Source organism: Penicillium robsamsonii (assembly GCF_028829455.1).
Source record: "Penicillium robsamsonii strain IBT 29466 chromosome Unknown utg000005l_segment0_segment0, whole genome shotgun sequence".
Taxonomy (NCBI): Eukaryota; Fungi; Ascomycota; class Eurotiomycetes; order Eurotiales; family Aspergillaceae; genus Penicillium; species Penicillium robsamsonii.
In genome coordinates, this window is record NW_026643223.1 from 4,166,516 (window position 1) to 4,194,469 (window position 27,954).

Consider the following 27,954-nt stretch of genomic DNA (forward strand, 5'->3'; position numbering starts at 1 on the left):
TGAACAATGATATACCCTTACTGCTCAAGGTCTTTTACAATAGTATACCTGCCCTGAAAACAAAGGGTCTATGTGTTCAAACTCCTAGTATATCAGTACATTAATTGGAAACTGGATTCCTAAGACATGCGGGAATATGCCCTAACGAGCTGTCATATCTCATAAAATCATTATTTTCAGTCTGTAATGTCTTCCCAAAGCAACATTAAGAGTGTCACTAGCGAGTCGGGATAAAGTGCTTGGAATCGTCCTGTTGTTGGCTGAAGGACTCGGGGAATGCTGCGATGCCACCAATGATGCCGATAGCCATAAAAGCGAGAGAAATGAGAGACCAGATGATTCCCCAGCACTGGGAAGATCCACCGTATCTCTTTGCAAAGACGCTGGCATCGGAGCTGTTTACTTTGCGAAGGATGAGATCGTCGCACTAGAAAGCAGGTTATTAGCGGTATGAATTAAAAGAGTGTGACTAGTACTTACGATATCCCAAACACTGTACAAAGCAGACATGACACCGATAAACAGCTGGAGAGAAGACCAGATTAGTACAATTCGACGACAGTATGAATCAAAATATCAGACATACCACAACCCAGCGCAAGGCTTCACCATGCGCAATAAACCAACATGCCACCAACAACCCGACCGCAAGAAGAACAGTCATGATGGTCAACCAATCTCTCCGTGCCCACCAAAGGGTAAGCAGGAAGCAGATACCAAGGATGATACTGGCGACCTTGCTGGCAACAATATTAAATCCAGCGAAGATCAATAGAGCGCCAATGATCGATGACCCCAGGTATCCAGCAGGCAGGGTGATAGCACTCATGCCGCCCTGCATGTGCGTGACACCACCCTCATGTGGATCTAGCGAGATAGATTTGACTTTTCCACCGGTACAGCAGGCGGTAATCGCATGGCCGAATTCATGGAAGGCAATTACCAGCATCTGTCAGGGGAGTTAGTCGCAGTTAGTCTAGCAATGGCTGGGAGTATTTACCTTGAAGGGCCATAGAACCCAGCGGACATATGGTAGATTCCATAGTAGTGCGATGACCACCACATATGCTCCCATCACCCCTAGGGTCACGGCTTGGGTATGGTTGACAGTCAAGCCACGCCGGGCCAGTTGGTGCGGGGCCGTTTCCACCGCGCTGTGGGCTAGCGCTGCATATAGGGCTGGCATGGCGATAAATGGGCTCAGAAACTCGGGAAATATAGAAATGCAGACTTTTGAGTCTGATATGTCGCAAGTGCAAATTTATTTAATGATCAACTCTTGGGGAGATCATCCACGCGTCCCTATAGGAACGCGCATGCCACTTGTTTTGTGGCGCATGTGGCTTAGCCTGCTATTTTTAGCGCCTTGGCTATTTAGGCTGAAGGGTTATACTTTCACCGTCTGTCAAAATATAGAAAATCATATTCTTTATAGGTCGCAGATGCTAACTTCATTATGCATGGTATATGATTCCCACAAGAGATAAAATGAACTGAAAATGCACTGCGGCAGGGTTGCACCTGCCAACTGTCCTATGGTGAGCTTCTGAGGAAGCTGCGTTTGATGTATAAAATGTTAACATGACATATCTTGCATCTTGAAATACCCTTTATCCACTAACCATTCAGGTTGAGCCTAACGAACGTCCGAAGCCAGTAATCATTGATCTATATGGCCTCCCTGGGTCCGGAACGTCTTTTTGGTTAAATGAACTCAAGATGGTACTCGAAAATGACGAATATTTGCTTTGTGGTGAGCTGTCATTGCAGCGGTCACTCCTGGGAGCCTCGAGCCATTCAAGAGTTCGATGGAAGAGGCTAAAAATGAGCACTGCCAGCCCGTGATAGCCAGAGTCAGACAGGATTTTTGCAACACGGGGAAAACTGCAATTGTGGCTGAACATTTTATATTCTGGGCCGAAGATGGGAATTAGGAGTCGGTCTGCACACCAGGGGATCTGGCTAATTACATCCATATCCTGTATCTGGATGTCCCCGCTGAGCTCATTGCGGAGTATCTTTCGAATGACATGAATCGGAGCCGTCCAACGGTATCGGTATCCCATCTGGCCAAGTGGCAGCAAATCGAAAAACAACAACTTCATTATCTTTGCAGGTGTCATGACATCTCTTTCACACTGGTTTCGCCATATCTAGCGTCCGTGAGCAAGTTAAGCCTTGGACCTCCACACAAATCACGCATCTCCATCATTGCTGGTGGTTGCAAGTCCAAAAGCTTCATCTAGGCAGGTTGATGTATTAATAATTCACAGTACACTGTATTGGGGCGGTGTATAAAGTGGTACTAATTCTGGTATCCCAATCCCCCTACAGGGGGGTTTTGAACCCTGGCCCCTATACGTCTTCGTAGGCCCAGGAAGATAGTGGCGTGCTATTCTGGAAGCAAGTCTGCGCAGCTTCGACTGAGAGCGACAATACCACCCCCTTGAAGGCGTTGTTTAGCAGCCCCATAGATATTCTCGAACTTTTATTAACAGAGATTCCGTTTATTTTTCGTGCTGTCTAGCATTTAAGTTATTGAAATATGTAGCATCTTCAAAAATATGTTCTCTCTGATAGGGTGGGCAACCCCAGACACTCGCAACACTCATTCCAAATAGAATCAAAACATCTTGGCAATGTTAGTAGTGTTTTTGAGGAACAACATTCAATTAAAAGGAAAGGTCGCTAGTACCTGCCAATGCCACCAAACCCCGCATTTAGGAGATTGGGATCATCAACCTCACCCTTGCAAGATACATAGAAGATCTAATTTCAGTTCTCAGATCTCAGATCTCCAAAGTGGCAACCCGTAGCGTGGGCAGAACTTATCCCCTACCGACCTAGCAACGCTCCTCTGTTAACATGCTCGGCGTGCTCTCCCTTCTCCTAGCAGGACTTGCAGGAGGTGCGTTATCCCAGCCAACGGAGGCAAAGACAGACACAACCTACCACAAGAACGCTGGTGTCCTCAAATTTGTCAATCCCCTCATCGGCACTTACGGAACAACACCAAATGGCAACGGCGGCATGATTCCATCCGTCAGCCCTCCCTTCGGCATGACCCGCTGGACACCACAGACCCGCGAGAACTTCATCTCGCAAGTACCTTACGGCGACAGCGACCGTCTTATCCATGGGTTCCAAGCCACACACCAACCGGCTATTTGGATGGGCGAGTCGGGTCAGATTGTATTGACACCGGGAATTGGTGAAGTGCAGCCGCTGTTTCAGAACCGGGGATTGCAGTTCCAGAAGAAGGATGAGAGAAGTACGCCATATGTCTATGAGGTACTTGTTGATGCTGCTCAGCTCTTGGACCGTGACTGGAATGCGACAGCCGAGGCTGTGGGTGATGGCCCTGTTCCCGGTGGTGCGGGTTCTGTGCCAGATGATGTGAAAGATGGTGCCAATGGGCGGATGCGGAAAAGGGAGATTGAGTCTGTGCTGCGTAGTAGAGAGGGTGATGAGTATGACCGGTCGATACAGGTATTTGCACTCTTGTGTGTTCGCATTGTATGATTTCTGATGATATTCAGGTTGCCATGTCCGCAGATTCTCACGTGGGCCATCTTCGATTTGACTTCCAACATAGCCCTACCAATGTGGATGGCGAAGACCAGCCTTGGGTATTTATTCAAGCTTCACGTCGGAACTGGACAGGCGAAGTTCATATCGATGTGAACAGTCAGGAGGTCTACGGGTATAACACCGAGCGTCAGGATTACCTCCTCGGACCGGACAAAGCATCGTCGTTCAAGGGATACTTTGTCTCTCGATTTTCTGAGCCCTTCGCTGAGATCGGTGTGGCGAATGGGGGGTCGATTATAAAGGATGAAGTTCAGAGACAAGGGAACTTCACTGGAGGATATGTGAAATTTGCCAAGTCGACATCGCGCGTCGAAGTACGCACTGGTGTTTCGTATATCAGCATCGCACAGGCAAGGAAGAACCTGGAAATTCAGACTCCGGATGAGCACACTTTCGAGGATACCGTTGAAAAAGTGAAGTCAGCCTGGCTTGAGAAGTTAGGAAGGGTATCCATCAAGGGCATCAACAAGACACATCCGAATAATGATCCTCGCACTATCTGGTATACCGGCTTGTTCCATGCACTCCAGTATCCAAACGACTTTTCTGAGCCAACATCGAGTCGGGATGGCGCTCCGCGCGCTTTCTACTCGGGGTACACCGATAGTGTTCACACTGAGAACGACTCATACTACCAATCCTGGTCAATTTGGGACACATACAGAGCAGAGCACTCTCTCCTGACTTTGTTTGCACCGGAACGTGTCAATAGCATGATGCGTTCATTACTACGCATCTTTGACTGGTCCGGTTGGCTTCCAATGTGGGCCAATTTGGTTGAGACGAATATCATGATCGCGACGAATGCAGACGTGGTCTTTGCAAACGCTCTCGAGCGAGGATTTAGGGACTTTGATATTGGCAAGGCTTGGAAAGCCGTTAAAAAGGATGCATATACTCCGCCTGATCACGATACTGATACTCTGTATTATGATCGCGAACCCGGCACGTCATATGAATCCCGAGCTGGACTCACATCATACATGAAGCAAGGCTGGGTGTCCAATGACGGCTGGTCTGAGGCTGGTAGCCGCACATTGGACTACGCATTCAATGATTACGCCTGTTCGGTTGTTGCTGCCCATTCGGGAGAGGACGACGCCACCGTGCAAGCCCTCAAGAAGCGAAGCGGGAACTACGGGTCTCTTTGGAACAACCAGACTCAATTTATGCAAGCGCGCAACGCGAACGGGACTTGGGCTAATAACACTTTTGGATGGACCGAAGGCGATGACTGGGTCTACACCTTTGATGTGATGCATGATGTGAAAGGGCTGGCGGGGCTTTTTGGTGGCCGTCAAACCTTCCGGGATAAGTTGGATGCGCATTTCCAGGGTGGTCACAACGACCATACCAACGAGCCAAGTCACCATGTACCTTATCTGTATTCTGCGCTCGGTTATCCCAACCAAGCGGCTGAGTCCATCCGAGACATTGCCTGGGCTAACTACAATGCGACCAGTGGGGGACTGGGCGGCAATGAAGACCTGGGACAGATGAGTTCTTGGTACGTGTTTTCCGGACTGGGATTCTATCCAGTCAACCCTGCCAGTGATGAGTATATTGTCGGTACACCGTTCTTTGAGGAGGTGTCTATCCGCCTTCCTAGTGGAGCGAGCACAGGTGGACAAGTTACCAATGGTAGGGAGAGGAGGCTTGAAGTTAGCGCCCCAGGGGCACCCACGAAGCCATATATTAAGAGCCTGAAGGTTGATGGAAAGAGTATACACGGGCCAGTTTTGAAGCACGGCCAGATTGTGAATGCGACACGAATCGAGTTTGAGATGAGTTCTACGCCCACTTCCTGGGGAAATCGCCCCTTATGGGAAACTTGATAGTTTGTGGCACACCTAGAAAGACCTGAGAAATTAGGGCTAGGATGGAACAGGCAAGCTAGCGGAGCTCCTTATGGCTCTGAACCAATTGAAAGATTGGTTTATGTTCCGTCATAGCGATATATTTTGGGAGGGAAGCTGTTGGTATCGTACTTTTTCCAAACTTCATTTCCCAAGGTAGACTCTTCTCTGCGGAATTTATTATTAGCCCCAGATCCCCTGCTAACTCAATCCTTCGGCATACCCGTGTTGAGATGTGCTTTATTCAGAGCTATCAGCGGGAGCCCACAATAATTCTCAGCCCCTCATTGTTGTTCCATCACCTCATCCTCATGCTCTGTTGCAAAGGATTGCGCCATAGTGCCTGCCGCGTCGCTTTGAACACACAAGACCTTGGCCATTGACTTGGCCATTGGCAGAGTTCAACGTTATCAAGGTTTTCACTGGTCGTAAATTATTCCTCGACTTTTCCATTGCAACCCAGCGGTGTTATATCGCCATCCGCGCTGGAAGCTAGTATCCACAACCCAAAGTAAGATTAGAGCGCGCACCCGAGCAATGTTAACCAAAGCTATACGATTTAAAGTGAACGCCACAAGGGTCAGAATTCCTGTCGGCCATTCCGTCCGATCACATCATTGTAGTTCCCGATGAGGCCTGTCACACCCCTGACCACGGCCAAGTTATTGTGGAGGGCCCGAGTTGAATAATACTATATATATATGTTTGAAGTCTCGCCATGCGTTCTAACGAATAATTACATTCCGCTCAGCCTTTTCTCCCACCAGCTAAAATGGGTCTTCCGTCACCCGTACGGGAATCTACTGAGGCGGTCCCCCAATATGATAGCAGCGACAATGATAGTCTTAAATATACCACCGAGGTGGGTGGGAATACCTCCAAGCCCACATACCAGGAAGCAACGGGAGCGCCCGTTGAGGTTAATTCCCCGCTGGGGTACTCGGTCGGTTGGGTTACTGTCGTTTTCTTGAATTTGAGTAAGATGATTGGAACGGGAGTCTTTTCAACGCGTAAGTACACCTCGGTAATCTCTGGGTTCTTTGGAAATATACTCATATACAATAGCATCGACCGTCCTCAGAGGTGCCGGCTCAGTTGGTCTATCGTTAATATACTGGGTCATTGGGTATTTGATGGCGTCGAGCTCTCTATCGGTCTACATGGAATTTGCCTCGTGTTTCCCTAGTCGGTCCGGTTCGGAGGTTGTTTACTTGGAACAGTCCTATCCCCGACCCAAGTTCTTCTTCCCTACGGTTTTTGCGATGCAGATGGTGCTTTTCTCGTTTAGCAGCAGCAATGCCGTTGGTATGATTACATAGCTGATGTATGATGAAGTGAAGATGTACTGATCGATTATAGTGTTGGCCCAATATCTTTTCAAACTCGCGGACTCTGATTTTACACCATGGAAGTTGAAGGGAGTTGCTATCGCTTGTTATACTGTCGCAGTACTGGGTGAGTAGGAATTATTCTGATTGTATGATACGTGCTGACAAGCTTGTCACAGCCCTCACGTTTCATACTAGATGGTCTCTGAGACTCGCGAATGCCATTGGGCTGGTCAAGCTAGTGACATTGATATTGTACGTCTTAATCTACATTATAATGGCGGGATATATATATTCAACCGGCAAAACTAACTCATGCTTAGCATTGCGATAACTGGGTTGGTAGTTCTCGGGGGTCATACCTCAGTGAAAGATCCCAAAGCAAATTTTAGGAATGCCTTTGAGGGTACTGGTGCCGCGACAGCCTACGGAGCAACTAACGCATTGACCAAGGTTTGGTTCTCTTTTGCTGGCTATGAGAATGCCTTCAATGTCGTCAACGAAGTCCGGGTATGTAATTTATCTGATAATGACGATCCTTTTGCTAACTCGCTTTTAGAATCCCACTAAAACCCTGAAGTGGAGTGCTCCTCTGTCGTTGGGTGTGACGGCAGTGCTATATATACTGGCAAACATTGCGTATTTTAGCGCCGCGACCAAGGACGAAATTTTAGAGTCGGAGGTCGTTGCCGCTGGTGTCTTTTTCGAGAAGGTATTTGGCACTGGTGGTGCGGCTTCAGCATTGAACTTCCTCATTTGTGTGAGCGCTTTTGGAAATCTTCTTGCTGTGCTCATTGGACAGTCTCGTATGCTGAGGGAGTGTGGAAGGTTAGTAACAGTATGCATCTTTTGGGAATATTGCTAACGCGTTCGTCGGATATATATAGGCAAGGTGTGTTGCCTTTCACTTCGTTTTGGACTTCAACATGGCCATTTGGAACACCTCTCGGCCCATATTTTGTGAAATGGGCATTCACTGTGGTGATGATCCTGGCGCCGCCTGCTGGTGATGCATTCAATTTCGGTATGTCCTTAGATTTTTCTGATCGGCTGTTTGGTCACTTTGCAAGCAGTGAAAAGACGCTGTGCTAATTTGAGTGAATAGTTGTGGATCTTGGAGTTTATGCATCAAGTTTCTTTGGGTCTCTACTCACCATAGGTCTGGTAGTCACTCGAATTCGCCGTGCCCGGCTCAATCTCCCAGAACCGGAACATAAGGCCTGGCACATTACAGTGGCGTTTGCGATTCTCTCCAACCTGTACATGGTTGTGATGCCTTGGTATCCGCCCAGTACTGGGGCCAATGGAGGCGACGTGAGCTTCTGGTATGCAACATATTGCGCGGTTGCCCTTGGAATGTAAGTTGTTTCTGTCCTGATCAATCCTCGGTATATATCGCTGACTCGACGGATCATCAATACAGTGTCGGGCTCTGTGGAGTCTACTATTATGTCTGGATCAAACTTCTACCTAGAATTCAAGGATTCAAATGGGAGCAAACGGTTCTCACACTGGATAATGGTGCTTTGGCGCATCGGCTTGTCAGGGTACCTAAGAGAAGTGCTTGAGAGATGTGGCCAGTTGACTGAATGGCGAGAACCGTACATATTACCACTACGTTCACATTTATCATCATTATACCAAGACAATATCCTTTACCATTTTAGCGTTTTAAGACGTCATCTCCGTGTGGGGCCCGGGGATCCCGGGGCCGACCCGTTCCTTTTCCACATGCGGCAGAGTGTACACATCGGCATACTCCATACAAATACGATGGCAGATCCCATTGAGCTTTCAGGAAGCCGAAGTTATTCCGGTGCCCAGACGCTATCTCACCACCAGTGTATGCCGTTGATGAGGGTACTGTCGCGATGCTGAGGAGGTGTGCGATGAGCCGACGGAGCGGTCGGCTATGGAGCCTATTTCTCCGTCAGCTTTTGGCATGGCCAACTAAGGCTATGGAAATTGGCCGATCATCATTAGATAAGTGGATGGTATTATATTGATTGGCCCAAGGAGAGACATTGTGGGCGGATACCAATTGCGACAATTGCACCAAGTGGGACGGAATTCTCCTGAGATGTCATCCCAAGTCTCTGCATCCTCTAGTGCCGAGGCCATGTAACTTTATAAGCCTTCCCGCCGCCACAAGAGGGCTCCTTGCTCCGATCAAAATCTCATCTCAAGATGCGCGCCGCTAATCTTTGGTTTTGGACCTCTCTCGCAGCTCCATGTGTCGGGGTCCATGCTCCATGGAACTTAGGAAATGGGTTTGAGCTCACGGTAAATGTGGATTCCAACTGGCTGTCCATTGCCCACCGTGGTAAATCTATTTGGGAGACTGTGTCAGGCCAGTCATTCCTTAGTGCCAGCGCAGGAGATGACGAGGTGCTCGCCGCCAATGGTAACTTCAAGATCAACGAAGTAGACCGAAATAAGTGTACCAACCAGAAGATAAGCGATGTTGTTATCAAGTCGTGGCAAAACAGCGGGAATGACCATGCTGCGGTTATTCAGGGTCAGCTCACCGGTTGTGGTAATGCCACTCCTCATTTCTCTATTGCTTTCTGGGTCCCGTCGCAGTTCCCCGATCGCGTCGCCTTCAGTGTCAATGTCGACCCTGGAACTTCATCAGATGTGGCGACAAAGCTATACTTGACATACCGCTCTTCTTCATCCGAGGATTTCTATGGACTCGGTGCCCAGGGATCGTTCGCCTCTTTCAAAAACCAGACAGTTCCCATATTCTCACGCGAGCAAGGTGTCGGCCGTGGTGACCAGCCAACAACTCGCCTTGAAAACAAGGACAGCTTTTTCGCCGGTGGAGATCAGTTTACAACCTATACTGCTGTGCCGCAGTATATCAGCTCGAAATCCCGGGTGTTCCACCTCACAGAAGAGAGCTCTGGCTACACTACCTTTAATTTCACCAATCCCAGCGCTGTCACTGTGCGATACGATGCCCTGGCAATGGACGGCTACTTCATGCAAGCCGAGAACATACTTCACGGTGTTTCCATGCTTACCGATTATACCGGCAAGATGGCCGCGTTGCCTGAGTGGGTTGACACTGGTGCCGTGCTTGCTATTCAAGGAGGGCAAACCAAGGTGAACCGGATTGTCAACCAAGGACTTGGACTTGAATGTCCCATTGCTGCAGTCTGGCTCCAGGATTGGTCTGGTACACACTCGCAGAGCGTCTCGTACATGTCGCTGAATGTATCTCGTCTTTGGTGGAACTGGGAATCCGATACTACACTTTACCCAACATGGAAGGAGTTTGTCCAGTCGCTGCGTGACCAGTACAACGTCCGTACTCTGGCATATATAAACCCATTTTTGGCGAATGTCAGCACGAAGCCTAATGGTTACCGCACCAACCTTTACGATGAGGCCAGTCAGGGTCGTTACATGATCCAAAACTCCACCACCAATAGTACATCCGTTATCTCCAGTGGCCCCGGCCTTGACGCTGGTATTCTTGATCTCACCAATGCTGCTGGCCGATCCTGGTTCAAGGAGGTGGTGCTGAATCAAGTGTGGAGTGCCAATATCTCCGGATTTATGACAGATTTTGGCGAATATACCCCTATCTACCCCGACACTCAGTTCGCCAACAAGAGCATTGATCCCTTCTTCTACCACAACGCCTATCCTCGAGAGTGGGCTGCTCTGCACCAGTGGATTGGAAAGAACGTGTCTTCATTCTCCGATGCCATCCTATTCCATCGCTCATCCTCTATGGCGGCTAACCGGCACATGAATCTATACTGGGCAGGCGATCAGAACACCAACTGGGGCCGCAACGATGGTATCAAGGCTGCTGTCACTGTGATGGGCCACATGGGCTTGTCAGGCTATGCTCACGGCCACATGGAAATTGGTGGATACACCACTACCTGGGACAGTAATGGTGTTGTGAACCGGTCTTCTGAACTGCTCGGTCGGTGGGGTGAACTTGCCGCCGTCTCCAGTGTAGTTTTCCGTACCCACGAGGGCAACGCCCCTCAGGTCAACGCTCAGTTCTACACCAACTCGACCACATACTCTTGGTTCGGTTACAACGCACGCATGTTTGCCAGTCTTGCGAAATATCGTCGCCGCATCTTGGAAACCGAAAGTAAGAACCTCGGCTGGCCATTGCTCCGCATGCCCGTCGTCTACCACCCAGATGACGAGGCCGCCAAGGCAATCAGCTACCAGAGCTTCTATCTTGGCTCTGATTTGTATGTCGCACCGGTGTTAGATCCAGGCCGCGCTAGCGTGAAGGTCTACTTTCCCGGCAAGAATCAGACTTTTACCCACGTTTGGTCTGGAATGAAGTACCATGGTGGCCAGACTGCACGTGTATCCGCACCGTTTGGGAAACCAGCCGTCTTCGTTGTTGGTACGCCGCACAACAACGATTTGGATGACTTCCTGCAATTCGTTCGCCAGGAGAATGGTACCGTTATCCGCTTCTAGTCCCTGCAATAGATGTCAATAAGATCCTCAACCTTGCCCAGCCAGACCGGTTGGTATGAACATGAACCAAATGGAGGGATGATCTGATCGCGGCGCGGAATTTGGCATTTCTAGGCTTGTGAGAGAAACCTGACTGTATGAAAATGTATGGTATGAACTGAGTATATTGGAAATCTCTGACTAGCAATAAAACAGAATAAACGCGCGAGTATAAATAGACAAAATTGACAGAATTCGGTCTGTATGAAATGTATGGTATGAACTCAGTATATCAAACTCTCTGTATTTCTGTATACGCGCTCCGTACAATTTAGTTATAACTAACTAGTTAGTTAACTAACTAGTTACGTTAGTTAGTTAACGTATTCGGCAAGCGAGCGGCGCACGCAAGCGAGTGGCGCACCCAACCCAAAACGCGTCCATGAATTAGCACTTAGTCAATTCAACCACCCACCATGCCACCAATTCGCTCCCGATCCTCTAGCAATTCAGCAGAGCAAGAGGGTAGGGTCTTATTAGCTATCCAGGCTTTTAAGGATAAAGAAATCTCTTCAGTTCGTGAAGTGGCGCGCCGTTTTAACGTACCCGAAACTACCCTTCGCCGCCGCCTCAGTGGTACACAAAACCGCGCGAATTCTCGCGCAAATTCGTCTAAATTAACACAAATTGAAGAGGAGTCTCTTCAAAAATGGATTCTCTCTATGGATTCTCGTGGAGCAGCCCCCCGGCCCTCTATGGTACGAGAAATGGCGGATCTTCTTCTTCAAAAGCGTGGAACTACCCCGATTCTTTCGGTCGGCGAAAAATGGGTATATAACTTTGTGAAACGGCGTCCTCTCCTCTCCTCTCGATTCTCAAAACGGTATACCTATGAGCGCGCGAAATGTGAAGACCCTAGAATCATCAATGAGTGGTTTGATCTAGTTCAAAAGATAATCATTCAATTCGGAATCGACCCCGATGACGTTTATAACTTCGACGAGACCGGTTTCGCGATGGGGTTAATCGCTACAGCGAAGGTGATTTCGAGGAGTGATCTCTCTGGCCGGCGCTCCCTTTTACAGCCTGGAAATCGTGAATGGGTGACTATTATCGAATGTATAAATGCATCGGGGTGGGCGCTCCCTCCGTGTGTGATTTTTAAAGGCAAAATCTTCCTCGAATCTTGGTTTAAGGGCCTTCCGGATAACTGGCGATTTGAAGTTAGTCCGAACGGCTGGACCTCTGATGAAATTGGAGTTCGCTGGCTCGAAAAGCTCTTTATTCCGACGACTTCTTCGCGTACGAAGGGGGGTATCGACTTTTGATACTTGACGGACACGGAAGCCATTTAACCCCAAAATTCGACGAGATTTGTGAGCAAAATAAGGTGATACCGATCTGTATGCCACCTCACTCCTCTCACCTTTTACAGCCTCTCGATATTGGCTGTTTTGCGGTGTTAAAACGATCATATGGTCGGCTGGTCGAGACGAAAATGCGGACCGGAATTAACCATATCGATAAACTTGATTTCCTCGAAGCATACCCCCTCGCACGAACTGAGGCCTTTAAATCGGAGACTATTAAAAATAGCTTCGGAGCAGCTGGTTTAGTGCCTTTTTCACCTGATAGAGTGCTTTCGAAGCTTAATATTCAGCTTCGAACCCCGACCCCCCTCCGAGTAGAGGAAGCGATTAGGACCCAAAAACGCCCTCGAACTACGTGCAATTACAAAAGCAAGCTTCGTCAATTAAAGCTTTACTTCGTGCTAGATCGAGGAGCCCTCCGAGCCCGCTAAATTGCGCGATAAATCAGGTTTTAAAGGCATGCCAGATCACTATGCAATCCGCCGCACTTCTTGAGAAAGAAGTAAGCGAATTACGCGCCGCCAACGAGAAGCAGAAGCAAAAGCGCACTCGATCCCGAAGGCAGATACCTGCCGAAGAAGGCCTCTCAGTTCAAGAAGCTTCTCAATTGATTACTGAGCTGGTGGAAGTAGTTAAAGCACCTCCCTCCCCTCCACGAAGAAGCCTATCGCCGGCTTTACAACCACGTTCGCGGGCCTCCCCAAAGTGTAGTGGTTGTGGAGAAATAGGGCATAAAATCAATAGATGCCTAGCTAGATAAATCAATTTGGTTGAATTAATTTAATGATGTTTTGGTTGAGATAAATATAGTTGAATCCAATGGTTTGGGTTAGGTGCGCCACTCGCTTGCGTGCGCCGCTCGCTTGCCGAATACGTTATGGAGCATGATTATCTAATCAAAACAATAGAGGATCCATAAATCCTCTGGTATGCTTAGCGTAGCATATATTACCTGTGTATTGTACCGTGTATTCAGACTCGGTATTTGACAAAAATCACTAGTCAATAATGCACTTTGGTCGGGTTACATATGGGACCGACGTTTATCAAGGTAAAATTACCTTGTATCCGATCCCCGGGGGTTTCGTACTGTAACCGACCGGGGTGTATGGCTCCGGTATCTGACAATTTTGTCTATTTATACTCGCGCGTTTATCCTGTTTTATTGCTAGTCAGAGAGCTCCAATATACTGAGGTTATACCATACATTTTCATACAGTCAGATTTCTGTCACAACCCCTCGGACTCTTCGAGCAAAGTGAAAACGCTGATCCACTCTCATCCACCAGCAAAATGCCAGTCACTGATGCACTTCGTACATTCATTCCCCTAGGTCCCATCCAATACAAAGTGCTATCCATCGCTGATCCTTAAATGCAATAGAACCACCTCTCACCCCCGCCGAGCGCGTGATTGTCAAAGCCTACGGGGGCTGGACGTCCTTCATGCAAAGCTTCGGTCTCAAGCCATGGAAAGATGAAGACACTGAATGAGGCACTAACGGCTGGTTTCTGCGACTGCAATAAGGGTGAAGGACATCAACCATACTTTGTTTGGATCCTCCTGGCTTTTGCAATGATATTCAATTAATGATTTTTATTCTCAATAGTTACCTATTCGGGTAGTGTAGGCTTGGTCACATGGGCCCTTGTCTGTGGACCGCTCATAGTAAAGACTACGGCTTGGAGCCGTGTATATCAAGGCATGTAGCTCTAGAAAGTCCCCTGTTCAAAGTACGTCATATATCATCGTAGTAAAGCCCCCACCTACATTTTAAATCTTGATACCGCAATGATCAACCTCTAGTATACTCATAGTTCCCAGTCCAAGTTCAACAGATCTTCCGCGAGATGATCGGAATGAGAGATATCGGTCACCTGATCAAACCAAACCAGAGGCTTATCGATGAAGGCAGAAATGAAGGAATCAGCAGCTCTTGAATCCATCAAAGGAAAGGCTTCAACAGCTGGGCCTGTCGACCTTCATAAATTCACTCTAGTTATAGAAGATAGCAGTGGCCTGTAAAACGGAATGTTGTGGACTATGAGAGAGAGGCTGCAGGTGATGGCCATACAGCTAAAGCAGTACTAGTGTATTTAGATTTTAGGCCAGTGACCGTTTGGTAAATACAAATCTTAACAATACAACGGGTGATGTCACCGAAGTTGTTCCAAGAGCTAACTTTATTTATGTTAGTCTGTCTTGGCACTATATGAAACAACAGCTACGCTTCATCCTCTACGCTCCACCCTTCACGTCACCATGTCCTCCACTGACCGGCCTGTCGTGCGCCGCGATTTCACTGAAAAGACTCATGCTACAAGCTATCCCTTCATTTCGCCACTGGCACAGGACCTTTCTGGACGGCATGTGCTCATCACTGGCGCTGCCCGGGAGGATGGCGTGGGCTATGCAACTGCCACTGCCTTTGCTCGCGCTGGAGCATCTGCAATTGCTGTCATAGACCTACATGGCGTCTCTGATGATATTGTTTCTCGAGTAAAGGCTGCGGCTGTAGAGGCAGGCCGGCCTGAACCTCAGGTAGTAAGCGGCCGTGTTGATATCTCTCGCTGGGAAAGCGTTGCGGCTTTCAAGGAGACCGTCTCGGATGCCTTCGGACATCGATTGGATGTGCTCGTCAACAATGCAGCACATCAGGAGCCTTACAGTTCCATCCTGGACGCAGACCCAGATGTGTACTGGAAGACTTGGGAAGTTAACGTCCATGGGCTATTCAATATGACGCGGGCGTTCCTACCTATGCTGATCGACACTCGCGCAAAACACGACGGCCAGGGCATCATGATCAATGTAGCCTCTTCTGGTGCTCTTAGCGTGCGAAAAGGCGGCGCAAGCTATAGAACTTCCAAGCTTGCAGTACTTCGCTGGACAGAGGCCCTTAACCTGGAACACTGCAATGACGGTTTGCTTGCTTTCTGCGTAAACCCTGGAGCAATCAAGACCCATATGACGATTAACGAGCCTGAGGAGGTGCGTAACATGCTGCCACATACGCCAGAAATCGCAGGCGACACCATCGCCTGGCTCGCTGCGGAACGAAGAGAGTGGATGGGCGGAAGATATATTAGCTGTCCCTGGGATATGGAAGAGCTCATGGGCAGGAAGGATGAAATAGTGGAAGGGAATAAGCTTAAGCTCAGCATGGATTTTTGAGTCTCGAGTCTGATAAACTTTGGATTTAAGGCACATGACGCCATTTTTCATGCCTTCTAAGATTTCTGGATCTCAATGAAAACTGGAATCGGCCATAATCATTTTACTTAGCCAGTCGGCGCCACGGCACTGATAGTATAACCACTCGAATGATACACTCGGTTGCATTAATGGACATGATCCCGACGAGCCCCAAAGCCCGAAGTATCCGCTGGCAAGATATGTACCTGGCTCGTCTCTCGGATTCGAATTCCCACGCATACATCTGCGTTGTACATTCTACTATATTCGCATGCCTTTTTCATTAGACTGGTTTTGCGTGAAAATTTTTAGGAGTTCCGGGCAACTTCGAATGATAAGATAAGCTCTTGTATCTGTCTTACGATCTATGAGAATGGGTTGGTATTATTATGCGTAGGTGTAACATATGTACAAGGAAATATAAATGTAACTGCCGGAATAAATCCTGAGGGAAAAATTAATCGTGCCAAGCGCCCAACACCAAACCTAATACACCACACGGTGTATTGGGCGCTTGGCACGATTACAGCATATTTTACCACCAGACCACATAAAAACTAAGGTTAATTATATGGGGCCAAGAGGCGCCATATCTGATATTTGACAAATCCAAATATAGACTAGTGTCTCTTGGCATAAAGGGCAAGTCAATCGAAGAGTGTAGTGGTTGCACCGGTTTCGGGACGTACTGTAACTCAGGTCCATTCTCAAAGTGACTTGGCTGTGACTTAGGAGGACTACTCCCTAGATATGAATAATGTATCTAGCAAACAAGGTCATATGCCGTGTGTTTAGAAGCAAGTGTAAAGGAAACCCCATAACCCGATATTAAGCTATGAAAACGATATTAGATTGTATCTTTGATAGGATCCTTTTCAGCATCTTCGATCTTCTTCAAGAATTCTGCCGCAGCCTTAGGGTCATCGGGGAACAAATTCTCAACAATCATTCGGCGAGGTGAGCTACCGAGCCATTGGAACAGAGAGAAATCCCGGAATCGATCCGCACGGAAGATTTCCAGAACCTCCAGCGGCTCATCGTCACTAAGGTTCTCAATGAAGTGCCCCATATTCCGAGGCACAATACCTACATCACCGGCCATATAGTTGAACGTTCTGGCATTTCCTTCCGCGGCAAAGATCGTTACTCGAGCGCGACCTTTCTTAAAATATGTCCATTCATCGGCGTTAGGGTGCCAGTGCATCTCGCGTAGCGCGCCGGGTGCGATCTCTAGATGGGCGGCTGCTACTGTTTTGGAAACTGGGAAGTTGGAGGAATCGGCAATGCGGACACGACCGCCGCTGGTTTCGAGTGGTTCTTGGGCGAGCAAGTGATGTGTAAATTGTGTCTTGGACTTCTTAAAGGTTCGTGGTTTTTCCTGGTCAATGGTTCCCGGGTTTGAGCCTTGGAATATGTACTTCTCGGAGGTTGGGATGTTGTTGAATTTTTCTGGGGACACCCGGAAGTTCTCTGCTAGAACAGCTTTGGGGGTGTGAGCTGGAGACTGGGTTAGTATTTGAAAATCATAGGGCGAGAAATAGGCAAGTTCCCATACCCAACCAATCACTCAACAAGAAGGTGGACTCTTCCGAAAAGTTGCCATCGTCAAAGATTAGAAGGAACTCTGTGCCATTTTCCCCCAGACCCTGGAGCGAATGTGGATGTCCCGCGGGGAAATACCACAGATCTCCTGCTTCCAAGTCATCCATGAATGTGCCACCTTCCAAGTCCAGCGCAGTGACTCGTACTTTTCCAGCAAGCACAAACGCCCATTCGGCTTCCGTGTGCCAATGAAGTTCGCGGATTACCCCTTGGTCTAGACGCATGTTCACACCCGCGAGTTCACGGCTAGTGGGTAGCTCACGGATAGTCGTTTGTCGCGTCCATCCGCCTTCCTATATAGGCATTAGATCAACGATATACATCCCATGTGAAAATCACCATACCTCAATCCGAATATGTGAATCTGCAAAACTCCATCGCATATTCCGCATACTCCCATGGTCGGTACTCGGCGGACGAACAAGATCAGGGTTCTGGCGCTCGCGATCTCGATTGCGCGGTCCCATCACTGTTGTTCCATCTCCATTGCGGATCGGCAGTGGCTGCTGGTCATTGCCAATAGTGTCGACCTTGTGATCATACGGGTCGCGATGCCCGGGAGAAAAAGGTGGGTGTCCAGAAATAGGTTGTTGGCCGAACAATTCTACGGGACGGCTGGCCGGTATTTGGAATAGCCCCCGTAGGTTGTTATCCGGGGCAGGGATAGCCCATGCAACCTGAAGACATGCCAGGGTAAATAGGAAATGGGTAAACTGCATGATGAGAAAAGAGGTCAGTTGCACAGAAGAGAGAAAGGAATAAGTTAAATTTTTAAATTTGATGTTCTCATCGACGTCACGATATTGCTGGTCGCAGGGTTTGACTTTCTCCCTTACTTGATTGCGGAGCGCATGTGAATCTTATCGATTTGGAGTTCCTACGTGTTGCCTTGAAAACAACTTCCATTTCCTTTAATCCACCACATCATGTCTGAAACAGACGCCCTGCTGGGCAATGACAGACCCAAGAAATCACGGTTGTCCCAGCTATCCAAACACCTGCGCAGCGAACTCGATCCTACGCATGGTGATCTGGTCCTTCTCTTCTGTTACATCATCACCGGGCTACTAGACAGCTCAGCGGTATTGATATGGGGCTCCTTCGTGAGCATGCAAACCGGCAACACGTTATATTTCGGACTGGGTGTTGTCGGAACCAATGACGATCGCTGGATCAAGTCCGGAGTCTCCATCGCGGGGTTCTGTCTGGGCTCCCTGTGTTTCGCCACCTTCCACCGTGTCTTCCCGGCAAGACGGAGATGGGTCCTCTGTGCATCATTCCTTGTTCAAACCCTGTTTGTGTCCATTGCCGCTTTGATAGTTACCATTCATCGGCCGGCCCGTGATGCGCCCCTGAATTGGGTGGTCCTCGCCTCGGTTGCCCTAGTGGCATTCCAGAGTAGTGGACAGGCTGTGACGAGTCGTGTTTTGAACTTTAACGGCTTGACTAGTGTTGTTCTTACTAGTACTTATTGCGACTTATTTTCGCACCCTGATCTGCTCACGAGAAAGGTCTTCGGTCATGCTGAAGAAATGCGGCGGCTTGGCGCAGTCTTGTGCCTGTTCCTTGGGGTTATCTTGGGGGGTCTCTGGGCTCATAGCCATGTTGGTATGATGGGAGCTTTGTGGACTGCAGCGATTTTGAAGTTATTGATTGTTGGCGCGTGGCTGATCTGGAAAGGAAAGAATGAGGTGGATACACAATGAAGACTTACAACGCAGCAAGATCACGGTTCTACATACATTGTGGGTTGATTTACATGTATGTTAGATCCCCAGGGGGTTGATATAGAGGACATACATGTATCTCAGTTGTGTACCATTAGGTTCATTCCCAGTACTAAGGAATGAGTGAAATCTATCATTTAAAATTCAAATCTTCGGCACCTATCAAAACTCGAAGCGGACAAGGTGAGGCATACTTTCCTCTAGCTTTGATGTCTACTTCTATTGGAAGCTAACAGACCATGGCCATAAGAGTGTGTTATCCTTCATATCGAAGTAATAAGTGTCGGTCTCTGTAGTGGATTTCTCAAGTTAATGAAATATCTTAGGCTACTCCTGTGCCCTTTTTTTTTCTTTTTATTTCTTTTCAAGGGTAGTAAAATAGGTGACAGACTGGACGCGTAGGACTTGCAGTAGAAAAGAACGGAAACATAACAACGAAGACCAAGATTCCCCCAATTATTTTCACATTGGACATGAAGAATATCGCAGAAACCACCTGGATGCATTGACAATTTCACACCAACCCTTCAGGAAAGTCCGAGCCTGGACGACGTCCACAAGGACCAAGGCCGTGTACACTCACTTCTCCTCAACGACAAGTGTTTTCTTTCCTTTTCCTCTAGCTGTACGTGGTTTCTGAGATTTAGCTGGCTTCTTCTCCTGTTCCTCCTTTTTCATATCAGAATCGACAATTTTGACATCCTTCTTTTAGCTTTCCTGCAATTTCTCAGCAGTTTCGCCGGCAATTTGCTGCGGATTTTGGCACCCTCATTTCGGAGGAATCAGTCGCCTGGTTGGGGGCCGCAGGTTGGTGGGTCTATTTGAATCCCTTTTTAGCCAATTTTCTAAATTCATGCAGTGCATATATGCGCTTGACGAGCTTCAGGAGAGGCCCAGATCAAGGTTGTACAAATCAAGGCGCTGTCTTTGTTAAGCTTGGCATCCTTCCCTACCAGGAATTGATTAGAATATAATATATCGTAAACAGGTAGCGGCTTACATAGTGAACAGTCCTCGCTAGTTTTGCTTATAAAGTAGCAGTTCATACAACAACCATTCGAAATAATTCGGCCGGCGTGACGGCAAATAACAACTACACACGTTTGAACGGACCACGACCAAGTTGACAATTGGTGCATGACTTTCCCAGTGGAAGAATATCTCCACGATGTTGAGCATAGGTAGCAATAGCTTGTTGGGGAGAAAACACATACGTAGTTGTATTTTAATCGAGCCGATACCCAATCGACGTCTCGAAGAGGTTTGAGCTTGGATATGGTCCTGCACAAGTGGGAGACTTCCCCAAGATCTTCACTTTTGATGTTTCCATTATCATCTAATTCATATCTGCGATCTATAAAGCTATAGTGTCAGCCCCGAACACAACCACCTTGGAACGTATTTCAACTAAACCCGCGCAACGAACAATTACCCATTTTGGCATCCACCAGTGCATCCAACTGCGTTCAGGATGGTGGATACTGCGACACTTCTATTATATCACGGCAGAGTGCGAGCCAGCTGGGAGCGACGAAGACAGACAGAGAGGATGGGGTTATGAAGAAGGAAAGGTGTTGTAGGGAATCTGTCGCCTATTTATATCCCACTAAGCCATTCGTCAGCAAACATGACCTCAGGCAACCAGTTTCGTGCACTGTAATGATTATATATACACTAGTTAGGTATATTCAACATAATCCAGCTCCCAAAATGGGCGTTATTTGCAAAGGACCTGTTCCACACTCTCTCATAGTGCAAGTGGAACTTGAATATTCATTTCAAATTTCGTGGAAGACTAGCGACATATCTAAAGCCATAAGAACGCAGCCAAGCTTCAACCATTTCGCTGGACCGTCACAACGGGGCCAACATATTGCCTCCTGCCCTGGAACAGATACATCAAAAGACTGATAATGAACACTACAACGAAAATAACCACACTCCAATTGAAATCACCGGCTGAAGGCAAAGGGCTCGGAGGCCAGAAAGACCAGAAGAGCACAAAAATAACATAAAGTAAGCCAATAATATTTATTGCAAGGCCGCAACGACCAAGACTCCAACGTCGAGGAGGTAACGTTTGAGGACAGGCGATCTTCCGGTAAATCACACAGCTGATGGATACCACATATGTGTACATGAGCGCAGCAATGTTGAGCGAGATGATCGCGTTGAATGCAACTTGTGAACCGATGTTGATTAGGGATAGCAAACCGCTAATAACGCACGAAAGTGCGATGGCTCGGACTGGGATTCGGCGGCGCGGGTCGACACGCGAGATCCAGTCTGCAAAGGGTAGACCGCGATCCCGCGCGAATGCATATGTTTGACGTGCGGTTGACGCGTTGAATAAGATGTTACTGAATATAACTGTAATCAATAATATGGATGTGAGGGCGTTGATACCGGAGGTGGAGAGGAATTGGCGGAACACGTAGAGGAAGGGGAATCCGGTGCTGTCGTTGAGCGCATCGGGTACTGAGGGTATAGCGAGAAGAAATCCAACAATCATTATCAGTGCTAGAAGTCCGTTACCGAAGTATCCCCATGTGATTGCCATCGGTACGTATCGACCGGCGTCCTTGACTTCTTCGGACATGTGTGCCGTGGCGTCAGAGCCTGTAGGCGGTGGTTATTTGTTAGCTTTGCGCCTCGACGCAGTGGTATACCTCTATACATACACTGAGAGGCATATACAGCTGATATCTGTCCAATCATCAAGCTGATACCCATTGTAGACCAATTGCCACCATTGTAAAATGAAGTGAAGACGTGTTTGGCGGAGTTATGAGGAGCCATGGCGAACAGGACAATCACAATGATGGCCCAGCATAGCAAATGCAGCGCGAGAAGGATGTTTTGAATTCTGGGCATCCAGCTTGCCACGTAGACATTGAAAAAGTAAGTGACGACTATCATCGCGAGTACAAACAAAGTTCCGTGCCAATTCTGGGGCTCATAGCTTGGGTCACGGAGGGTGATGAGACCTTGGATAATAGTTCCGGTTAGAAACGAGCAAGATGCAGCTCCTGCCTGCCAGGATAGTACAGACATCCATCCTAAACCACAACTATTAGCGATCCAGAGGGGCGATTATACGAGGGATCTCACCAGTCGTGTAACTCAGAAATTTCTGGTAACGAGGCGTGCAAAACTCCGATACCCAATGGTATTGACCTCCTGAGGTGGGCGCCCTATTGCGTATAACACGCATGTGTCAGAAATATCTGAGATTCAAGATTACTGATCAATCACGACTCACATCGAAGCCATCTCGGCCAGCGAAACGGTGATGAAGCCAAACCCAACGAAGGTCCACATGTAAGACCAGAATACACCTCCGAGGCCACCATTTTGGAGACCCTGTGTGTTTGCGCTAAGTGATGTAATCAGTGGGTGATACGATGGGGCCTATAGAGACTGACTCTTACATGAGCATACACTCCCACGTAGCTTGAAGGACCGCTGAGAAACTTAACGCTGCCAGCGGTCGAAAGTTGCGCTTCAAAGACGTGAGTTCGCAATTTTGAGATAGTATCAAGGGCTGAATAACACCTTCAGTTCTTGGGTCTTACCCATACGTGTCATATCATGCTGATCCTCTGGACTGCCCTCCATCTCGGGTAATCCTTTTGGGATCTCTTCCTCCATTATTTGAGCAACGGAAAGTGCCGAGATACGATCGCGAGGTTGAGTGCTGCTGGTGGAATTCTGTCAGATGAGATGGGTCCACAGGGATGTTCAAATATAGTTTCTGTAGTATGGATATTAACAAGAGACCTTTGAGAAATAACAGGATGACAGAGAGACTTGGTTTGCTAACTCTAGGCAGTCTCAAATGTTCCACTGCATGTATACAACATAGCGATACAGCGAGTCGACTTAAGGCAACGTGCTCCCACCTATGTACTCCCCGACGACCAAATCTACCGATGACAGCATATACTGTGCCACATGGCAAGGACCTCTTGAACAGTCGGAGCGGAATCCGCGCAAGGTTTTGTAAATGTCAGAACTGTGTCAAAGACTAGAATTTCCGAAATAAAGTTGGGGCATTTGACAACAGATGCGTCTTGAAAAATATCACATGGGCGTCAAATAGACCAAAATAAGGACACTTACGAGACTCCTGGGATAAGTCCCTTTTAGCCTCTGGCGCGCACTACCATGATCTCGTGTACCCTATTACTTACGATTCCAACTACAGGGAGCAACATTGACTCGTTTGCTACACATGTGCTCCGTATCTGTTACAAAACAGTTCCACTATGAGGTACTGGATAATATCGCACTTGGTTGTATTCAACTGAATGTAAATGTAACAGTTAAACTAACGCCCTCCGTCCGAACGTGAATAACCGAGTGCATGCGCAACCACGCATTTCGAAGTTAGCTCAAGCTGGACATTCGATATTTGAATGAATCATTAACGCTCTAATGTTGTCTTAAGACCGCAATACCCCGTAGAAGGGATCTGCAAGACGTCAAGTTAGACAAAGCAATACATAATTCCCCATAAGCCCCTCGATAACTACAAAGTACCCACGGCCTATATATTCTCCAATGGGCATAGTTGGCTTGGGGGCGATAGGCCCCCCATGGTGACAAGACTTATAGCTACCTGTGGACGTAGTTAGATCTATCCTCCTCTCCATTTCCTGGTAGCTTGGCTAATGTCTCACACATGCCCGGCCGAAATGTGCAACCGGGGGCTTTGGTCCCATTGGCTACTATTGGTGGCAGATTGACCATATATCTACTTTGTATACCTGGGTATGCCAAAGTGAAGAATGGAAAGCGGTAAATGAGTTCCAATACGACCAAAGTCCCGCGTGCCACACTTCGTCGTTCAAAGCCAAGGTCAACCCCTGTTTGGATACAGATTGAGAGTGAATGGAGATCTGCGATTCGTGATTACGCTGACTAGCACCACGGTGCCATTTCCCAAGTCAGCCAGACTGTTTGACTCGGTCTGAATATATCCTTCATCATGTCTCTCACAGCAGATCAGGATATATTTCTTTGTTTTGGCCATGCCAACTCCGTCCCTAGTGCCATCGGGCTTGACACCTCCACCGACCGTCAATACCGAGTTAAATCATAATGGAGTCATTACAGTCATCACTTCCTTCTCGTTATTTTTGGTGTTGGGATCTCTGGGGATTCGTGTGTATTCTGCGCACAGTAGAAAGTCCCGTCAGTTGGATGACTTTACCTTTGCAGCCACTGTGGTATGTCTTTCCGTCTCAACCATTGCGGGTAATTTTACAAGACCTTCGTGACTGATGTTAGATGATGGATCTAGATACTTGCCTTGGGACAGGTATCTGTGGTCTTTGTACAGATCCATTTTGGCTGGGGCAAATCAAACTTGCTGATCGCTCATCGGAATTTGCACTTGATTGAGAAGGTCGGTGTCCAAGATCAAGATGTTGTATTATTTCTGACGCACTCTCCTTTCAGGCTGGGTACAGCGCAGATATCCTCTACATTGCAGTTTTATTCTCATCAAAAGCATCAACGGCACTTTTTCATCGCACCATTACTCCACGAGGATCGCGATGGACGAACTATGCTCTTCTGACGGTTACTTTCCTATGTTCCCCTGTGGCTATAATTTTGCTGGCAGTCCGCTGTGATCGGTATCCGTGGTATGATATTAATAACCAATGTCCCGCATTGGTAAGTTATTTTAACTGTGAATACCACGTGTCTACTCATTTTAGTCTAGTTTCCTCATTGGCAGGCCGTCACAGCATTGGATATTATTCTTGAGATTATGCTGTCGCTCTATCCGATATGGGCAATCTTGCGACTACAGATGACCCTAAGCAACAAAGCTATTGTGATCATGGTGCTTAGTTGTCGAGTATGGTATGTTTAGGGTGTCATTCTAACCAGTTTCCTACAGAACTAACAATTACTTGTATACTGATAGCCTTATCCCCGTCGGCGCGATCCACCTCCATTACATGAGCCGACAAGTCAATTCGGCAGATCCAACACTCGAAGGAACGTTCGCGACCGTCGTCGCGGAGCTCCATATAGCATTCAGCGTTCTTGTACTGATAGCGCCATTAATAAAACCATTTGTCGCAGCCTACATGGACGAGAACGGACTGGCCTATACCGACGACGCGTCCAACTCACGGACCAATCGTAAACCCACACCACGCCCAGAACGATCGAGCACCATATATCCGGGGCTGCGGATGAATGATCCCCCAGCAAAAAATCGCATTATGAGGAGTATTGAAATATTGGTTGATCGCGAGAATGTGGAGCTCTTGGAGAGACGATGACGCCCTCAACGGGTGGCCCGGAATACGTGCTGGACTTCATTATACACCTAATCGGAAACTCTCACGTCACACTATGCCCATTATTCGCCGGTTATATGAATTGAATAAACATGGGATGTATTTGCTCATAGAGTGGGATCAACGCTCATTTCAGTATGGGGTTCCAACCAAATATATCCACTTTAGGTGCACTATATTCAACTTCGGATACAATCGGACAATATCGCATTCGAAGGATGGGTAGGACCAAGCTTCCAGAGGTCTCCTAATACCAAGAATAAATCACGTTATCGTGCACCTAAGGCTGCACCACCATCGCCATCAGAAACAAGGTGTGATCCCCATTCTGGCCGGGCCCTCAAGTGCCGCAACCAAGAGTATAGTCAGCATTCTTATAACTGTACATTACGGCGGTCTTCCAATAGGCTGATTTCAAGCTATAGATATCAGGGTCCTTTTTCCTGTCCCGCTGAACAAGTTCAACTTCTATTCGGCTTCCAACTCCGTAGAGCTTTCCCCACACTATGACATCACCAATCTACGACATTGAGCTTGTCCGAAATTATTATCACATTCTCTCACTTTCAGGTATTTGATATCTATCCTCATAGTTGACAGTGATCGCGATCACTACCTCTAAATAGTGACTCCGGTCATTGCCTTGGTGCCGTCACTCGATGACATGGAAGATTCTCGCCATGATGCCCCAAGTCCTGACAATGACAGATGGAGACACTCGGTAGAAAAGGAAGAGGACAATCGCTCGGAGGAAGATGTGATCACTCATGTTGCCGACCCATTTGGGGATGAAGGAAATGCCGAAACAAAATACCGGACGTTAGAATGGTGGCAATGCGGTATGATCATGATCGCGGAAACCGTCTCTCTCGGTATTCTGTCTCTTCCATCTGCGGTGGCAGTGCTAGGCCTTGTCCCGTATGTTCTCTAGCACTTCTAGCTAACGCCCAGGATGCGCAATATGCTGACTATTTTCCAGTGCACTCATTCTCATCGTCGGGCTTGGTATTGTTGCAACCTATACTGGATATGTGATTGGCCAATTTAAACTCCGATACCCGCAAGTACATAGCATGGGAGATGCTGGGGAGCTGCTTTTTCATCCCCTTGGCCTATCTCGGTTCGGTAGGGAGTTCATGGGAGCGGCTCAGCTGTTCTTTCTGATCTTCGTCATGGGCAGTCATATTTTGACCTTTAGTGTCATGCTGGATACTGTCACAGATCATGCCACCTGCTCGATTGTATTTGGAATAGTTGGCTTGGTCGTCTCATTCATCTTTGCTTTGCCTCGAACTCTTCGCAAGGTCTCCTGGTTCTCATTTGCGTGTATGTATATCTACACCTCTACAACGAGTTGCTTGCTAACTACCGCAGCTTTTGCAAGTATCATTGCCGCACTCCTGATTACTATGATTGCAATTGCCGTCCAGCGCCCGGGTGATGGCAAGGTAGATGCAACTACAACAGTCAGTCTTTCAAAGGGATTTCTGGCCGTGACAAATATTGTATTTGCTTATGGTAAGTACTAATCTACTAGCGAAACATGGCAACTAACTTGGATTCAGCTGGTCATGTGGCTTTCTTTGGTTTTATATCTGAGATGAAGACCCCAACGGACTATCCCAAGACCCTATACCTGCTTCAGATCACCGACACGAGTATGTATGTGGTAGCTGCTGTTGTTATATACGTATACGGTGGAAAGGATGTGAAATCCCCCGCCCTGAGCTCGACAAGCCCCATAACAGCAAAGATTGCATATGGAATTGCTATCCCTACGGTGCGAGATCTCTGACACGTGTTATAACTTTGAATAAAGCGTTCCTAACTTGATATTCTAGATTGTCATAGCCGGTGTCATTAACGGGCATGTCGCATCCAAATACGTTTACGTCCGGATTTTCAGGGGTACAAATCACATGCAGAAGCGAACATTTTTATCGGTGGGATCATGGATCGCGATTACTCTTCTGTTATGGGTGATAGCATGGATTATTTCAGAGGCAATCCCCGTGTTTAACACTTTACTCAGTTTGATTGTGAGTACCATCGGGAATTACAGAGACAACTACTGACATTGGTTCACCGAGTAGACTTCCCTTTTTGCTAGCTGGTTTACCTGTGAGTGATATTCAGTCTACAACACAATCTTTCATATTTGCTGACCTGAACAAGATGGCTTAAGCGGTATATTCTGGCTGTTCCTCAATCGGGGCCTGTACGGGGCTTCCTGGAAAAAGATGGTTCTAACTGCTATCAACCTGGTCATTGTCGCAATTGGTGCATGTTTGGTATGTCGAATCTGTCCATTCTGGGCCATTTATCTGACCACTAATTTTGAAAGTGTGGCATGGGTCTCTGGGTGTCTGGTAAAGCGATTCACGATGATTCCAGCGGGGCCAGCTTTTCATGCGCTACCAAAAGTGGATGAAGTCTGGGGTCTGGGTGTACAAGATTCTATACATGTGTATACAACTAATTGAACAAGCATATTTTGGCTTGCGCTGCATTGGCATCATCAA

At 47.7% G+C, this 27,954-nt stretch overlaps 11 protein-coding genes across 11 annotated transcripts; 8 read left to right on the forward strand and 3 right to left on the reverse strand.

Annotated features, from left to right (window-relative positions):
- Nucleotides 1-217: 217 nt before the first annotated feature.
- On the reverse strand, nt 218-1,186 carry N7447_009605 (M50 family metallopeptidase; the record flags this gene model as incomplete). Its single annotated transcript, XM_057233867.1, has 4 exons — nt 218-427; nt 481-525; nt 587-949; nt 1,001-1,186. 4 exons carry the CDS (start codon nt 1,184-1,186, stop codon nt 218-220), a joined length of 804 nt encoding a protein of 267 aa, XP_057083409.1.
- A 1,679-nt stretch (nt 1,187-2,865) lies between these two features.
- N7447_009606 (GH92 family glycosyl hydrolase) lies at nt 2,866-5,426 on the forward strand (the record flags this gene model as incomplete). Its single annotated transcript, XM_057233868.1, has 2 exons — nt 2,866-3,489; nt 3,540-5,426. The coding sequence occupies 2 exons, from the start codon at nt 2,866-2,868 to the stop codon at nt 5,424-5,426; spliced, it is 2,511 nt and encodes an 836-aa protein (XP_057083410.1).
- Nucleotides 5,427-6,219: 793 nt separating this feature from the next.
- N7447_009607 (uncharacterized protein) lies at nt 6,220-8,343 on the forward strand (the record flags this gene model as incomplete). Its single annotated transcript, XM_057233869.1, has 9 exons — nt 6,220-6,457; nt 6,513-6,752; nt 6,807-6,902; nt 6,955-7,030; nt 7,099-7,285; nt 7,335-7,603; nt 7,663-7,799; nt 7,881-8,133; nt 8,199-8,343. The coding sequence occupies 9 exons, from the start codon at nt 6,220-6,222 to the stop codon at nt 8,341-8,343; spliced, it is 1,641 nt and encodes a 546-aa protein (XP_057083411.1).
- A 619-nt stretch (nt 8,344-8,962) lies between these two features.
- N7447_009608 (uncharacterized protein) lies at nt 8,963-11,239 on the forward strand (the record flags this gene model as incomplete). The annotated part of the gene is made up of 1 exon (XM_057233870.1): nt 8,963-11,239. The coding sequence occupies one exon, from the start codon at nt 8,963-8,965 to the stop codon at nt 11,237-11,239; it is 2,277 nt and encodes a 758-aa protein (XP_057083412.1).
- A 1,821-nt stretch (nt 11,240-13,060) lies between these two features.
- Nucleotides 13,061-14,081, forward strand: N7447_009609 (uncharacterized protein; the record flags this gene model as incomplete). The annotated part of the gene is made up of 2 exons (XM_057233871.1): nt 13,061-13,274; nt 13,972-14,081. 2 exons carry the CDS (start codon nt 13,061-13,063, stop codon nt 14,079-14,081), a joined length of 324 nt encoding a protein of 107 aa, XP_057083413.1.
- Nucleotides 14,082-14,850: 769 nt separating this feature from the next.
- On the forward strand, nt 14,851-15,762 carry N7447_009610 (SDR family NAD(P)-dependent oxidoreductase; the record flags this gene model as incomplete). The annotated part of the gene is made up of 1 exon (XM_057233872.1): nt 14,851-15,762. One exon carries the CDS (start codon nt 14,851-14,853, stop codon nt 15,760-15,762), a length of 912 nt encoding a protein of 303 aa, XP_057083414.1.
- Nucleotides 15,763-16,630: 868 nt separating this feature from the next.
- N7447_009611 (uncharacterized protein) lies at nt 16,631-18,104 on the reverse strand (the record flags this gene model as incomplete). Its single annotated transcript, XM_057233873.1, has 3 exons — nt 16,631-17,280; nt 17,339-17,678; nt 17,730-18,104. The coding sequence occupies 3 exons, from the start codon at nt 18,102-18,104 to the stop codon at nt 16,631-16,633; spliced, it is 1,365 nt and encodes a 454-aa protein (XP_057083415.1).
- A 207-nt stretch (nt 18,105-18,311) lies between these two features.
- On the forward strand, nt 18,312-19,091 carry N7447_009612 (YoaK family protein; the record flags this gene model as incomplete). Its single annotated transcript, XM_057233874.1, has 1 exon — nt 18,312-19,091. One exon carries the CDS (start codon nt 18,312-18,314, stop codon nt 19,089-19,091), a length of 780 nt encoding a protein of 259 aa, XP_057083416.1.
- A 1,855-nt stretch (nt 19,092-20,946) lies between these two features.
- N7447_009613 (uncharacterized protein) lies at nt 20,947-22,763 on the reverse strand (the record flags this gene model as incomplete). The annotated part of the gene is made up of 6 exons (XM_057233875.1): nt 20,947-21,731; nt 21,794-22,171; nt 22,224-22,306; nt 22,375-22,488; nt 22,554-22,614; nt 22,688-22,763. 6 exons carry the CDS (start codon nt 22,761-22,763, stop codon nt 20,947-20,949), a joined length of 1,497 nt encoding a protein of 498 aa, XP_057083417.1.
- A 1,382-nt stretch (nt 22,764-24,145) lies between these two features.
- N7447_009614 (uncharacterized protein) lies at nt 24,146-25,414 on the forward strand (the record flags this gene model as incomplete). The annotated part of the gene is made up of 5 exons (XM_057233876.1): nt 24,146-24,343; nt 24,418-24,522; nt 24,576-24,794; nt 24,844-24,986; nt 25,051-25,414. 5 exons carry the CDS (start codon nt 24,146-24,148, stop codon nt 25,412-25,414), a joined length of 1,029 nt encoding a protein of 342 aa, XP_057083418.1.
- Nucleotides 25,415-25,938: 524 nt separating this feature from the next.
- N7447_009615 (Major facilitator superfamily domain general substrate transporter) lies at nt 25,939-27,863 on the forward strand (the record flags this gene model as incomplete). Its single annotated transcript, XM_057233877.1, has 9 exons — nt 25,939-26,002; nt 26,059-26,350; nt 26,412-26,758; nt 26,807-26,950; nt 26,998-27,212; nt 27,274-27,471; nt 27,526-27,553; nt 27,608-27,723; nt 27,777-27,863. 9 exons carry the CDS (start codon nt 25,939-25,941, stop codon nt 27,861-27,863), a joined length of 1,491 nt encoding a protein of 496 aa, XP_057083419.1.
- Nucleotides 27,864-27,954: the final 91 nt, after the last annotated feature.